The sequence below is a fragment of the Emys orbicularis genome, chromosome 8 (assembly GCF_028017835.1).
Source record: "Emys orbicularis isolate rEmyOrb1 chromosome 8, rEmyOrb1.hap1, whole genome shotgun sequence".
Taxonomy (NCBI): domain Eukaryota; kingdom Metazoa; phylum Chordata; order Testudines; family Emydidae; genus Emys; species Emys orbicularis.
Genome location: NC_088690.1, coordinates 16019106 through 16034513, shown reverse-complemented (window position 1 = coordinate 16034513; position 15408 = coordinate 16019106). Strand labels below are relative to the sequence as shown.

Below are 15408 nucleotides of genomic sequence, written 5' to 3'. Positions count from 1 at the left end.
GGAAAACAATTTTAGAATAACATTCAGTGCTGTGGTTTAAAAGAAAAAAAACCTGTTAAAACTCATAACTTAGCAGCATTCAGTGTTTGAAAAAAAAAAAAACTTCTAGGAGGGATACAAGATAAGAATGTTGAAACAGGAAAATGTTATGCTTAGTTACCACTTGGGCAAGGCGGCGTGCTATGTAATACTTGCAAGATTTCACTGTAATGTTTTACAATATATAGCAGCGCAATGCTGATTCCATTGATATTGTTGAGCAATTCATGCTGATTTTATTTCAGCCCACATCTTAATAGTTTTGAATACAAGATCACAATTTTCAGCTCAGTTGGTCTGAACATGCAGAGCTTTAAAATTGCTATGCTCTAAACTGTATATTAACTACAATTTTATAAACCTGCATGTCAGAGAACTGTGTGCCACTACTACTAGACAGTGGCACAAGGCAATTCAGTGTGAATCACAGAAATGTAGAACTGGAAGGGACATTAACAGGTCATCTAGTCAAAACCCTGCGCTGAGGCAGGACTGAGTAATAACAACTAGACCATCCTTGACAGGTGTTTGTCTAACCTCTTAAAAAACTCCCATGACTGCTATTCCATAACCTCTCTAGGTAATTTGTCCAGTGCTTAACTACCTTTACAGTTAGGAAGTTTTTCCTAATGTCTAACCCAAATCTCCCTTGCTACAATTTAAGCCCATTGCTTCTTTTTCATGCATGTCCTGAGTGGGACGGGGGTGGGTCCAGGCAGTGGGATTGGGGGGAGGGAGGTCGAGGGAGTCGGTGGGTGTGTGGGGATGGACCGGGGGAAGCAGGGTGGAGAAACTGAGGGGGACAGGACTGGGACTGGGGGTGGGGGGTCTGAGGGGGATGGGACAGGACTGGGATGGGGGGAGTAGGGTAGGGGGCTGAGGGGAGCATGAATGGAACAGGGTATAGAGAGCTGTGTAGAGTGGGGTGGGGTGAGGCGGGGGAGACAATGGGGCTGGGCTGGGGAGGGTCGGGGGGTTGGGGAGAGGGACAGGGTCTGGAGGGGATGAGACAGAGGGGAGCAAGACTGGAATGGGGGGAAGTTGAGGGGGTGGGACAGCAGGGGGAGTGATGGGGGTGGGATGACAGGGGAGGCTGAAGAAGAGATTTGGTGTAGGGCAAGGCTGAGGCCAGTGGGTTGGGGGGAGCAGGGGGACTGTGGGGGAGGCTGTTGGAACGGGGGCAGGGACTGAGGGCAGTGGGTTCGGGGTGGGAGGTACAGGGGGAACTGCAGGGGAGGCTGAGGGAACAGGGTCAGGGTGGGGGCTGAGGGCAGTGGGTCGGGTGAGATGATCGGGGGGGGAGGGGAGGGACTGTGGGGGAGGCAGAGGGAACAGGTTCAGGGGGGCTGAGGGCAGTGGATTGAGGGTGGGGGGCACAGGGGGGACACTGCGGGGGAGGCTGAGGGAACAGGGTCAGGGTGGGGGCTGAGGGCAGTGGGTCAGGTGAGATGATCGGGGAGAGGGGAGGGACTGTGGGAGAGGCAGAGGGAACAGGGTCAGGGGGGCTGAGGGCAGTGGATTGAGGGTGAAGGGCACAGGGGGGACACTGTGGGGGAGGCTGAGGGAACAGGGCCAGGGTGGGGGCTGAGGGCAGTGGGTCGGGTGAGATGATCGGGGGGAGGGGAGGAACTGTGGGGGAGGCAGAGGGAACAGGGTCGGGGGGCTTAGGGCAGTGGATTGAGGGTGGGGGCACAAGGGTGACACTGCGGGGGAGGCTGAGGGAACAGGGTCAGGGTGGGGGCTGAGGGCAGTGGGTCGGGTGAGATGATCGTGGGGAGGGGAGGGGCTGTGGGGGAGGCAGAGGGAACAGGGTCGGGGGGCTGAGGGCAGTGGATTGAGGGTGGGGGGCACAGGAGGGACTGCGGGGGAGGCTGAGGGAACAGGGTCAGGGTGGGGGCTGAGGGCAGTGGGTCGGGTGAGATGATCGGGGGAGGGGAGGGACTGTGGGGGAGGCAGAGGGAACAGGGTCAAGGGGGCTGAGGGCAGTGGATTGAGGGTGGGGGCACAAGGGTGACACTGCGGGGGAGGCTGAGGGAACAGGGTCAGGGTGGGGGCTGAGGGCAGTGGGTCGGGTGAGATGATCGTGGGGAGGGGAGGGGCTGTGGGGGAGGCAGAGGGAACAGGGTCGGGGGGCTGAGGGCAGTGGATTGAGGGTGGGGGGCACAGGAGGGACTGCGGGGGAGGCTGAGGGAACAGGGTCAGGGTGGGGGCTGAGGGCAGTGGGTCGGGTGAGATGATCGGGGGAGGGGAGGGACTGTGGGGGAGGCAGAGGGAACAGGGTCAAGGGGGCTGAGGGCAGTAGATTGAGGGTGGGGGCACAGGGGGGACTGCGGGGTAGGCTGAGGGAACAGGGTCAGGGTGGGGCCTGAGGGCAGTGGGGCTGAGGGGAGCCCCCCCCAGAGGGACCTGTCAGGGGGCCAGGTGAGCCCAGCAGTGCTTACCTGGAGCGGCTCCCAGGAAGCATCCAGCAGGCAGGTCCCTCCCAGTCCCTCTGGCTCCTTCCTACGGTTGGGTCGGGTCGAGGGGGGCAGGGAAGGGGGGGGAGTGTCTCTCTGCCCGAGTCTACAGGCCCCGCCCCGCTGCAGCACGCAGGGGAGCGAGACCTCCTCGCTGCCTCTCTGTATGCCGGGGCAGGGGCAGGGCTGCGCTCTGCAGGCTCCTGCCGGCTGGGCGGCGGTGGGCCCCGTGGGCTGACACCGCAGCGCCGGGAGCTCTCAGCTGCGCGCTGCCCCAGGGAGGAAAGATGAGTGGCGCCGGCTTGCCACGGTTCCCCCAGCGCGGCTGCCCTGTCAGCGCTTTTGGGTCTTTAAATAGCCGTCCGGGGGGAAATCCCAGACATCTTTAGCTTTTTACAAATTCCCCCCGGACGGCTATTTAAAGACCCAAAAGCCGGACATGTCCGGGGAAACCCGGACATATGGTAACCCTAGTCTGTTCCTCACAAGTCCCTGGCCGCCTTCTCAGGCCCTGGCTGTGTTGCAGGGATGCTGCGGGTCGGACACTTGTTCTGGCAGTGGCCACACTCCCTCAGGGTTTAAGTGGCAGAAACCTTCTTCCCAGCGTCGTCTCTGCCCCGTCGGGGTTACGATCCCCCTCCAAGTCTGGCCTGCAGAGCCTCTTGGCTGGGGGCATCTCCCTGCACTGGGCCCACTGCCCAGGGTCCCCCTCACTCTCCCCAGGTTCTCATTGCACCCAGCTCCGGACTGCTCCAGCCTCAGCTCCAGCTCCACTTTGCCTCAGCTCTGCTGCTGCTCTGCCTCCAGCTCCCTGGGCTGTTCCTCTGGCTCTGGTTGCTACAGCTCTGCTCCCAGCACAGGTCTGCTCTGTGGGCTGCTTCGGTGGCTCTGCTCCCAGCACTGACCTGCTTCTTAGGATGCTTTTCTGGCCCCTCTGGCTGGCCGGGCTCTGCTCCCCAGCTCAGCTTAGGCCCCATCCTTTCTGCTTAGCTCGGCCCCACTCTGTCTGACCCAGGCAATTCCAGCTCACACCGAGGACGGGACCCCCTGGCTTCCTGAATCCCTGATTAGCCTGCCCGCCCTGTCAGTCAGGCTGACCTGAAGCATGGGCCTCTCCCCATTGTTCCTGGGGACTGTCAGTCTCAGGAACCTGATTTCCCATACACCCTTCCACTTTCCTTTGGTACTGGGAGCTAGCCAAACAGAACACCCCCACTGAGTTTTAGTAAGGGGACAACAATCTCCTTACACAGAGGAAAAATCTGACAAATCTTTGCCAATGAGCTGAAGGAACCAGGAGAGGGGGCCCTAGCAGGGTTTCCGGGTTAGGACTCTGGCATCGAAAGCTCTTGTGTAGCTATTTGAGGGTGTGTTAATTTTGCTTGTAAACTTTGTCCTCCGCCAGCGTCAGCAGCAAGTGGATGGGCAGGGCTGTGCCTGCCTGCTGCTATCAGGTTTCCCTCTACCCCAGTCACTCCTCCCTCTTCCAGCTGCAGGGGTGCACCTGGCCGGGGAAGATGCCGCTGCAGACTGTCCCTGGGTTAATGTGGCTCTGGCAGAATATGCCCTTTCAGACACTGGCCGTGTTCTTAGGCCTGTTCCTGCTGTTTGCTGACTGCATGAAAAGGAGACAGCCGAAGAATTTCCCTCCAGGACCTTTGCCCCTGCCCTTCCTGGGCCACGTGCTCCATCTGGATTTCAAACAGCCCCATAGGGCTGTAGAGAAGGTAAGTAGGGTCAGGGGCAAGTATAGGAGTTCTGTTTCCAAGAGCTTTTTTTACCAGGGAATAGTGGGTGAGAGAGACGCTGGATCAGACCCTCAGCTGCGCCTGAAGAATGTATGGCACAGCTCTTGATGGCACCACCTCTGCACTGCCATGACCTTGGGGTTGTCCTGGTGCTGCTCTGGCCCCGGACATAAATTAGAGCCATCTCTACACTCATTTTTGTCCCCATTTATATGCTTCATCCACCTGTTATATCCACTTGTGAGCTCTTTTGGCCCCTTGACTGCTATTGTAGTACAAATAATGAATAATAATAATTGTAAAAAAAGTAAGAAGTCATTACATAGGCTTCAGTTCTGGTTAGCAAACCAATTAAATATGAACTAAACCACATGCTCTTTTTTTCCAGCTTTCTGGAAAATATGGCAACATTTTCAACATGCAGTTTGGTAGCCAGACAGCTGTGTTTGTAAATGGATTCCAGCTGGTGAAGGAAGTGCTTGTCCATCAGGGTGAATACTTTCTTGATCGCCCGCAAATTCCTCTTATCTACGAAATCTTTGGTACATTTGGTGAGTTTCTTTTCTTATCTTTTTCTTCAAATATTTCCGAGGTAACATTTTAATAATAATCAACGCACAGATCCTCCAAACACTTACAAATGGGCTTCACTTTATGCACATGAACAGTCTCATTGACGTCTGCTCTGGGGTAGTAACTTAGGCCCAGATCCTCAAAGGTGTTTAGGTGCCTAACTTCTAGTAAAATCAATGGAAGTTTGGCACCTAAATACCTTTGAGGATCTGGGCCTTAGTAACTTCCTCAATTCTGCAAATACTTACACATGTGCTCATGTCTCATTGACTTCTCATGTTCACATCCCAACTGCCATATCCCTGGCGACAGCAGCAGCAGAGTCTCATGGCTACCATTTAGCTGTGATGGCCTGTAGAATGGACTTTCATCCTGGATGGTCCCTTGCAAGTTTTCCTTCAGCAAGAGTCAGTATGGGAGGATTTAGATTTCTGAAATCCCTCAAAATAGCATCTTCCAACTTTATTTGTGGTCGGCATTGCGGCCTACTTCCTTCAGCCTTAGCTGTATACACTTTCTGTAAAAATGTACCTTCTGCATGTTGGACATGACTCCATCATTGCTAGAGCCCAGGAATTCTGATATAACAGTGAAGAAGAAAATATCCTGTGGAAAGATAGCCAGGCCTCGCTTAAACTTGAAGAAGGAAAGGAGTATTAAAGTTTTCTAATCTTCTAATGACCATTACAATATACCAGGTGTCATTTTTCACCATCCCCCCCCTTCCCCCCAGGATTAGTCACCTCTAATGGACATAGCTGGAAACAACAAAGAAGATTTGCTTTATCAACTCTAAGAAACTTTGGCCTAGGGAAGAGGAGCTTAGAAGAACGAATACAGGAGGAGAGCAGATACCTCACAGATGCAATTGAGGAAGAAAAAGGTTAGAACTAGAGATAATGTCACTTTAATTGTTCTATCAAAAATTGTGGCTCTTGTTTGGCAATGAATGTGAAATAACAAAGATGTGCCTGAAACATGATGTTTGAATCCAGATCTTTCCTAACGCTCAGTTCAGATGAGGGATTTGGCTTAGCCCATTAGGCGTATATGCACCTTGATGCCATAGTTCAGATCTGGATACAGATCCAAAAATTTGCTGGTGTTTGGGATTCATGTTTTATCATCGGTCAGTAATGGCACTAAATGCTGAGTCGTCAGCTTGCCTTCAGCCTCCATGTAGCCACACAAATTTACAAAACAGTCCCACAAAAGCGTTCATTGCCAAGATTAATGACCATGGAGAGAAAGTGGTTCCAAATCACATATATGTAAAACCTCCCTACACTATAACAAAGGCAGAGACATGTGTGAAAAAATACTAATGTCTCTATACATAGCAAAAACTGACTTGAACTGGTAGTTTTGATATGCTGCATGCATCAAAATGCAGCTCATCCCATCTATGTGTTTAACAGTTTTTCAAGGGATATGTATGAGTGTGTGCGGGAGTGTGTGATATATTCATATGTTCAGGTTTTATTCATGGATTTCATACACATCAAATAGTATTCACCCACGAAAGCTTATGCTCCAATACATCTGTTAGTCTATAAGGTGCCACAGGACTCTTTGTTGCTTTTTACAGACCCAGACTAACGCGGCTACTGCTCTGATATCAAATAGTTTGTCTGTCAACAACTTTCTTCCGCTTTTCCAAGAAACCAGAAGAACACCGATTTCTCCCCTTTTCTTTTCCAGGGCAACCTTTTGACCCTCACTTTAAAATTAATAATGCTGTTTCCAACATAATCTGTTCCATCACTTTTGGGGACCGGTTTGAATATCATGATAGTCACTTCCAGAAGTTACTGCGGTTGATTGATGAGACTTTTTACCTCCAGGGAACTATTTGGAGCCAGGTAGAGCTTGTTTGATTTTGACTTTAAACATATGAAATCAATGGCAAAACCCCGAGCAGTTTCATTGGAAGCAGGGCTGAGTGTGACAGTGTTGTTCCAGATTCACTTCTACCATAGCCTGACTGGGGCATCCATGCTCTCATTTTCTCCAACAAATCTCTCTCCGCCTCAGTTCCCCCTCTGGCTAGTCTCTTTCACCTGGCCCCCATGAAGGTATCCTGCTACATTCTCAAACCTGACTTCTGTTTACCAGTGCCGCAACCCCACAGGCACTTAGCATGATCTCTAATGCGGCTGACAACCCAGTGGGCTGTTTCAGTGGGCATCAGAGAGGTGTGCATAGGAGACAGGAAGAAGAAAAGGTGCCAAATCCTCGCTGCTGCCAAGCAACTCCCTTCCTTGCTGTCACACTGTGCATTGGACTCTGTGCTCAGGGGAGGGTTGGCTCAAGGATCTGTGTGGCAGGGGTAGATCCTCTGGATACTCTTGCGGCAGTGAGGATGGCAGGGTGTCATTACGCAACAGGCTTGGTGGGAGGTGACCCCCGGAGGAAAGGCCAACCTCCCATCAAGGACAAGGGCTCGTCCAGCTGGCAGCGTCTTCAGGTGGCCCCGTTTGCAGGGACAAATCACTGTGTTTCGTAATGGTGATGGCTCACTGACACAGGCCCTGAAAAGAGGGGCAATCATGGTTTCCAGGGACACAACATTGTTACCCAAAGCTTGTTGGACCTTTCTCCTCTTGTTACCTCCCAGTTCAGCACAGCGTAGTGGGTGAGATGAGACATAATCCTGCTACTGCAGCAGCGGTCATGTTGAGAGGCAAAACACAGTGCCTGCGTCTATCTGCTCATGGGGCTGGGACCAGGCAGTCTCCATGTGTTTTACAAACCCTCCAATACCAAAGTCTAATCTCCAATAAAAACTGTGGTAACATCAATATTATCAACATCATGTGTCAGAATGTGAGGCCAGATTCTGACGTTGTGACCTTTATATCCTTCCTCACTTGTAAATCAGTGAATCGTTAGCAGGGTGGCCATTCAGCCATCTGAAGTGGCTGCTACTGCACTGCCTCAGGCAATACAGCTCATTGTCCTGTAGGGGGCACCAAAGCAATAGGAGCAGGAGCTGGCGACCAGACCAGCAGTCACAGCAGCGGGCTGAGAGAAGACAGTGCATATCTTAACAAGAAAGAATGGGCTTGTGGTTAAAACGCTGCACTGGGACTCAGGACACCTAACTTCACTTTCTGGCTCTGTAACAGATGCCTGTGCGGTCTTGGCCAAGTCACTTAATCTCTCTCTGCCTCAGTTCTCACTCTGTAAAATGGAGATATTTCCTTTCTCTCATCCTCTGCCTATTCTGTCTCTTAGAATTCTAGGCTCCTCTGGTCAGGGCTGACTGTTATGTATATGTAAAGTGCCTACCACACTTGGGTCCTGATCTTTAGTTGAGGGCTCTGAGCACATCCATAATACAATTATGTATTAATGTGGTTTAATAAACGCGGTGTCTTCAGCAGAATGCACGTGGGTGTATTTAACCGCAAGATGCCTTTTTCTAAAACTAGGCTAAAACATATTGTGTTCTGTTTATATGTCAAAAGCTGTATCACGCCTTCCCCACCATAATGAAGCGGATACCTGGACCCCATCATACCATTTTTAAAAACTGGGAAAAACTGAAGTGTTTTGTGTGCGAAATGGTTGCAAAGCACAAAGAGGACTGGAATCCATCTGAACCCAGAGACTTCATTGACTGTTATCTGAAGGAAATAGCAAAGGTAAGAGAGCAAAGAACAAAGTGAACAGGAACAAACCATTTTTTTGTTTTAAAAATTAGAAGTAGAATGACAGTAACAGGGCTCACCAATTGAGTTGTCTGAGCATCTGACCCTCCATTAGTTAACAGTTAGAAACCCCAGGTAGGCTGGAACTGATTCAGCAAAGCCTTTAAGCACATGTTTGGAAATTCAGGGCACCCAGCACCTTGCAGAATTGAGCCTGGAATGATGTTTCCATGGCTTTGTATAATACTAATAAATATTGTTGTAGTCCCACCCACATATATCTTTGTTCTAAGGCCGATGCCGACCCTAGTTTCCATGAAGAAAATCTCGCATTTTCCACACTGGATCTTTTTTTTGCTGGAACTGAGACATCGTCTACAACCATCCGCTGGGCTCTGCTGTACATGGCCCTATATCCTGACGTTCAAGGTAAATGGTAATGGTTTATATTTCTAATCTCTTAATAGCTCTTGAATTTCTACCCTTAAACCGTGCCACATCGGGGACTTTTCACAGAACTCAGAATGTTGATTTATGAAATCTCTGTGCAAATGTGCTTTCTTCCCACAGTAATCATTTTTCCCCATTCAGAAACCCTTTCTTTTATTGGAATGGTTTCTTTTTCTTTGCCCTCAGTTACACCTCCACCAACTAGTGCAAGGGCCAGGAGTGCAATCCACAGCTGCAATACCCTTGATTAAAGAGGAAGCTGGCCTTGTTTCTAATTAACAGGACTGGGACTCAGGATATCCAAGTCCTAATCCAGGCTCTGCCTCAGACTTCCTGTGTGACATTGGGGAAACGATTTAATCCCTATGTACCTGTAAATGTGGCTTGTGGAGTTTTAAAAGGTGGTCCATGGTCAATGTCCTCTTCAGCCTTGAGATGTTACCCATGGAGGCTACAAGGGGGACCTGTGTTGAAAATAATGGCAGATATAATCTGCTTCATTTAATGCAAAATATGTGCAGTCCTTGGAGTCTTGGCAAACTGCTGAAAGATCCGTGTGCCCAAAAATGTGAGAGTCTTGCCAGACAGAAAAAAACAGCAGATAAATATTTTCATGCTCAGATATCTCTTGGGTCAGACCAGTAAATGACTTTTCTATTTTGAACAGGGACAAAATACGTATTGATAATGCCTTTACATTTGATTTTGAGAAGTGGAGTAAACGCCTCTTGTCTTCGTATTTGTATGTTCAGATCTCTACATTGATCACTGATGCTGTTTCCAATGTTTGAATTGAGCTTTATTAGATATAGCCTTAAAATCAATGAACTCTAAACTCTGCACAATTTAAGCCTTTTGTTTATTCTTGTACCAATGGTGAACTCTGCTCTTTTCATAGAGAGAGTGCAAGCGGAGATTGACGCAGTGATTGGCCTGTCTCGCCAGCCAGCCATGGACGACAGGGACAATATGCCATACACCAATGCAGTTATTCATGAAGTGCAAAGGATAAGCAACATCTTGCCTTTCAGTGTTTTCAGAATGGCAACTAGTGACACAACACTGGCCGGATTCTATGTGCCAAAAGTAAGCTGGAAGGAAATGTAGTTTTCACTTCTAATCTTGGTTTAAGAGATTAATAGAGATCAGCCCAAACCAAAGTCCCAGATTGAAACACCTTCACACCCAGGAGGACCGAATTCTGGATCTGAACCCGTTTTGGGAATCAACCCAGATCCGGAGCTGCATTTTACAGGTGGCCCCTATTTCTATATTGGGCTAAAATTCCTTAACCAAAACCTTGGGTGCTCACATTCTTTGGAGAAGTTGAAATCTAGATAAGACTTTTGCAGTCTATCTTCATAAAACGAGATGTAAGTTATTTATTTTTAATTGCATGAAACCATAGTAAAAGGAGGACTAAGAATTAGGTCCAGGAGAAGATCACCACTGTGGCTATTGATTCATGAAAGATCAGCCAGGTTCTTTGACGCAGAGGTATTTAGGCACCTAAGTCTTTTGGAAATCAATGGGAGTTACATGCCTAAATACCTTTGAGGGTCTGGGTCTTGGTGTCTGCAGATGGAAGTGGCTGCTTTTTTTTACGGGTGGGGCGTATCTCATCTTCAGCAGCTCCAGAATTCTGAACTGCTTTCGTGTCAAGCTGCAGCATTTCTGACTCTACCTAACCATGCTGCTGAGCCACAATTTCTCCCCATGGAAGGGAGCAGGCTGGAATTCCTACCCCAGCGTTCCCGGAGTATGTTCAGCGGAAAGTCTCCTCAGGTCCTAACACTTGGGCGCATTCTTCTTCTCCAGCTTGTGGACTGATCCTCAGTGAAATGGGGACAAACCCAGGCTCAAGAGCAGTGAGCTCATTCTGGAGCTCAGGCAGGCAGAGGACCATTCTACCAGCAAGTGTGCCGCAGGAGACCATTGCCTGTGGCAACCTTCCATTCTGCTGACAGTAACCCTTCATTAATATAACTTACGGGAAATATTTGTACACAGTAGCAGGGGGAGAGTGCATTATATCTGCAGATAGCAATTAGGAGTGCAAAAAAGAACTTTAGCGCACACGAGTGTTAGTTTGCAGGAGCACTTGCTGGATTTGCCTATAGGTATATACTTCACACATATACATCATTTGAGACCAACAGCCACCACATCCCTGAAAATCTGGCCCTTAAAAAAGAATGGTGGGTGGATGGGTTGTGCTCCTTTTTGATACTTTATGCTGTATAAAGAATGCCTGAGAGTTTCTATTTTTTCTCCTTGTTTTTTCTATTAGAAATTCAACCTTGCCTACCCTGTTTTTCCTAGGAGATGCAGGAGAACTCGTAGGTGTATAACATCACACCTGTGAAGGAAATGAACCTGTTTAGTTGAGATGGGAAGTGATTTTTAGTCAGACTGGTGTCCATTTTTGGTTTGTTTGTCTGTTGTGATATTAACACCTGTTTAACTCAAATTCTAAAAAATCAGTTGGAAGAAAAGCTCTCTTTCTTCAAAGATTAACAGCCCGCTCCTTCATCTAAAGTCTGTGATGGCTCCCATTCGTCTCTCTCTGGGACCTCCAGAGAGGCCAGCAAAACCAGGGAAAGCCAGATTTGAAATTCTAGATAAATTTAAGGTAAAGAACTGGCTGGAAAATTGTCCTTTTTGAAAAAAACATCCTTTTGTGCCTTCTTTGTACATCATAAAAGATTAAATTGAAGGACATGACCCCTTCTTTTTTGCCTCTTTGCGGGTCACAATTAAAAATGGAATCAGGGAAGGTTTAAATTCCTTTCTTTCTCTTTCTTTAGGGCACCGTTTTGATTCCCAATTTGACATCAGTGCTGTTTGACAAGAATGAGTGGGAAACACCTCATACTTTTAATCCTAAGCATTTCCTTGAGGATGGTCAGTTCAAGAAAAGAGAAAGTTTCCTGCCCTTCTCTGCAGGTGAGATGTGTCTGACTCTGTCCATTCGCACTATAGCACCAAGTCTTGGCCTCTCTCCTTTTTCAGTTTAGAAAAACCCCACAGCATATATTTGTGGCAGAGGTACAATGGAAAATGGAAAGCTCAGAAATGAAAATCATGGCCAGAGTTTGTGTCCCAGGGCTGGGGTTCCAGCTTGTGCAGTTTTTTCATAGATAGATGGCATGTCTCCTAGAACAAGGCTCGACACAGCAACAGCAAAGAGCAGCCTCAGCTCTCCTACCCTTAGGGGTATGTGTACACTGGAGATGGAGGTGTAATTTCTTAGTGGGGGTGATAAGCCCATGCTAGCTCGGAGTTAACTAGCGCGCTAAAAATAGAAGTGTAGCCGTGGTGGTGCGTGCTCTCGGATGGACTAGCCATCCTGAGTACACCCCCTTCCGAGACCCTCAGAAGATACTTGGGTGGCTAGCCGCTTACGCCACCACGGATACGCTTCTAATGTTAGTGCGCTAGCTCCAGTGTAGACATATCCTAAGGTGGGCACAAAGAGAAAGTAGCCTGCCTCACTTGTTGGGAATGTAGGAGTGAGGACAGAAAGAATAGCGCTCCTCACCTTTTACCGCTTCTTTTCACTTGTAGGGAGAGTCAGCAGGGGGAATAAACATGGTAAAGATGATAAAAGTGTGGGAGGTCCCTGAAGCACCCTCATAAAAACCAATCAACCTCTAGAACATTTTACCATAGAATGTGGTGGATTCTCCATCACTTGGACTCATTAAGGGCTGATCCCACACAATTTAAATCAATAAGAGCTTTAGCATTAAGTTCCTGAAACAAAAATGCGTGTGAATCAGGGGTTCACAGGTTTGCACAAGCCTTGTTTATATACAGGTCTATCAGGGCTTTCTTGCCAATTAAAAGAACAAGCAATATTAGTATTCGCTGTGTGTGGCTAAGGAAATATGTAATACCTTTCTCTTTTTAAGTGGTTTATATAGTAACTAAGGGTATGTCTATACTACCCACCGGATCGGTGGACAGCGATCGATCCAGCGGGGTTCAATTTATCGCATCTAGTCTAGACACGATAAATCGACCCCCGAGCACTCTCCCGTCGACTCCTGTACTACACCGCCACGAGAGGCGCAGGCAGAGTCAACGGGCAAGCGGCAGCAGTCAACTCACTGCAGTGAAGACACCATAGTTAGACAGGTCTAAGTATGTCTACTTCAGCTACGTTATTCACGTAGCTGAAATTCCCCACCACACCCACCCAGTGTAGATTCAGGGACACGCAGCTCCCTTCTTTAGTGATAATGCTGACTAGACCTGCGTTCATGTTCAGCAGGCCTTGTGTTATGTCATTGAAAAGATAGGCCAAGAAAAGATTACACCTCACCTATGTTATTAATTTAAACTTTTTAATTAAGAAATAATACAGCTGTGTGTAGCTGAGAACGTTAGGGAAGTAAGACACCAGCTAGACACAGAAATTGTAGCACTTTAACTATATTAGTATACACACCTCCTAGATTTCTGTCAGTTAGGGGTGTGATTTTTTTTTTAAATCAGTATAAGTTAAAACATCACAGCTTTTCTAGTGTGGATGCAGTTATGGGAAGGGGAATAAACTATACTGAGATTAGGCACTAGTATGAAGACATTGTTATACTGGTATAAAAATGTGTGTAGATGAGGCCTTCGACAGCTATGCAGAGAAGTGGTCGATCATCCAAGAGCTATCAAACATGATCGTTTCTATTAGTAGAAGGAATTACGGAGGTACTGTTATAATTAATGTAAACCTTAGCTGTTCTGACAAGACTCCTCTGGCTGATGTGCACAACTGTCTTCTTTTCAGGAAAGCGCGGTTGCCTTGGCGAGCAGTTGGCTAGAATAGAGCTGTTCCTGTTCTTCACTGCCCTCCTTCAGAAATTCACATTCCAAGCTCCGAAAGACGTGAAGCTAAGCCTTCAGTTCAGAATGGGAGCTATTCTCAGCCCACAGCCATACAAGATCTGTGCGCTGTCTCGATAGGGAAAGCCAGGAAATTTTTATCATTGCCCCATTTCTCAAAATAATTACGCTTTGCTGTGCTTGTATATAGGGCTGCATCGGCAGTTCACTATGTCTCCAAATTTCCCTGCCTGCCTCCGTTCTTATAACCCAACAGGGGACCAATATTAGCAACTGGACGATTTGGGAACCTGATATTGGAAGGGGCTGTGGCTGTTATACATCCTACCATGACGGCAGCTCTTCCTGGTGTCCCTGCCACACCAGTCTGTGTGCATGCACACTCAGTATGGCCTAGGAATTCTCACTCCCATATCAATCAGGTTGAAAAAAGGGAAAAAAGGAGGGGGATGGATAGCTCAGTGGTTTGAGCATTGGCCTGTTAAACCCAGGGTTGTGAGTTCAATCCTTGAGAGGGCCACTTAGGGATCTGGGGCAAAATCAGAACTTGGTCCTGCTAGTGAAGGCAGGGGGCTGGACTCAATGACCTTTCAAGGTCCCTTCCAGTTCTAGGAGATAGGATATCTCCATTAATTATTTTATTATTATTATGTAGTTTTTCAATGGAAATTTTTCAAAACGTTTTTTTTTTTAAATGTCAGTGGTGTGAAAAAAACACTAGCTTTTCTCTCACTTTTTAATGAGGGGTAGGGAGAATTTAAAGACAGGAGAGAAAGTGGGATTTTCCCTACCAACACAAAATTTAAAAAATGAAATTTCTTTGAAAAATGAAAAATTTCAACCGAGATTGAAATATTTCTGCAGGATTTTTTTTTATCAAAAAGAGGTTTTTTTTACTGAAAAAACGACAACCAGTTTTAGATGCATCCTGCTGCCTCTGAATCTTGCCAACCACCATTGTTCTCTCACCCTCTGTGATCTTTGATGAGAATTCTATCCACCTCTCCTGCCTGAAGTTTTTGTGGTGAGAGAACTCCTGAATCTTTTAAAAAGTTAATACTAATACATTTTTAAAACCTGCCCACATTGGGATTTGAATTCCTAACCTATATAACAGTACTAGTGCTCAACCCTGCTGCCATGAGTATTGCTGAGAAACCTCATGGCCTTTAGATGGTGGGCCAGGAAGGGAACTAGGGCAGAATTTTACATATGGACTATTCCAGTTGGAACGGCCGGGTTGCTGATGGGGTTGGTTTAGTGCACATGTAGTTGAACGAAGGCGAGCTGGACGTTTCATAGGCAAATTTACCATGGTTCTTAATTTTACTTTTGGTGTTTATTTTATGGTGTTTAGGTGCTTTAGAAATACTTCAGAGGGTCAGATATTTTGTTAACTGGCTGAGGATCAATGTAGTTAAAGAGCAGTAATAGCCCTTATTTTGCAATGTGGATAGTATTTGCAAGAATAATTTAAAAGTATTTGTTGTGTAATGTTTGATTTTGGCCCTATCATGCTTGAAAAGTGATTCCTCAAGAAATTCTAAGAGTAAAAGGAGTTATTAAATTTTTTTGCAAATTTAAATATAACTTTCTGCAAAAAAGTTCCAATAACTGACATTTTAAAGTTAATAAAGAGCACTT

General features: G+C 47.4%; 1 protein-coding gene across 1 annotated transcript; it reads left to right on the top strand.

The window, feature by feature from the left end:
• Nucleotides 1-4012: 4012 nt before the first annotated feature.
• On the top strand, nucleotides 4013-13884 carry LOC135883111 (cytochrome P450 2J2-like). The gene is made up of 9 exons (XM_065410156.1): nucleotides 4013-4222; nucleotides 4632-4794; nucleotides 5550-5699; nucleotides 6518-6678; nucleotides 8287-8463; nucleotides 8763-8898; nucleotides 9818-10005; nucleotides 11727-11865; nucleotides 13709-13884. The coding sequence occupies exons 1-9, from the start codon at nucleotides 4013-4015 to the stop codon at nucleotides 13882-13884; spliced, it is 1500 nt and encodes a 499-aa protein (XP_065266228.1).
• The last annotated feature ends 1524 nt before the right edge of the window (nucleotides 13885-15408 follow it).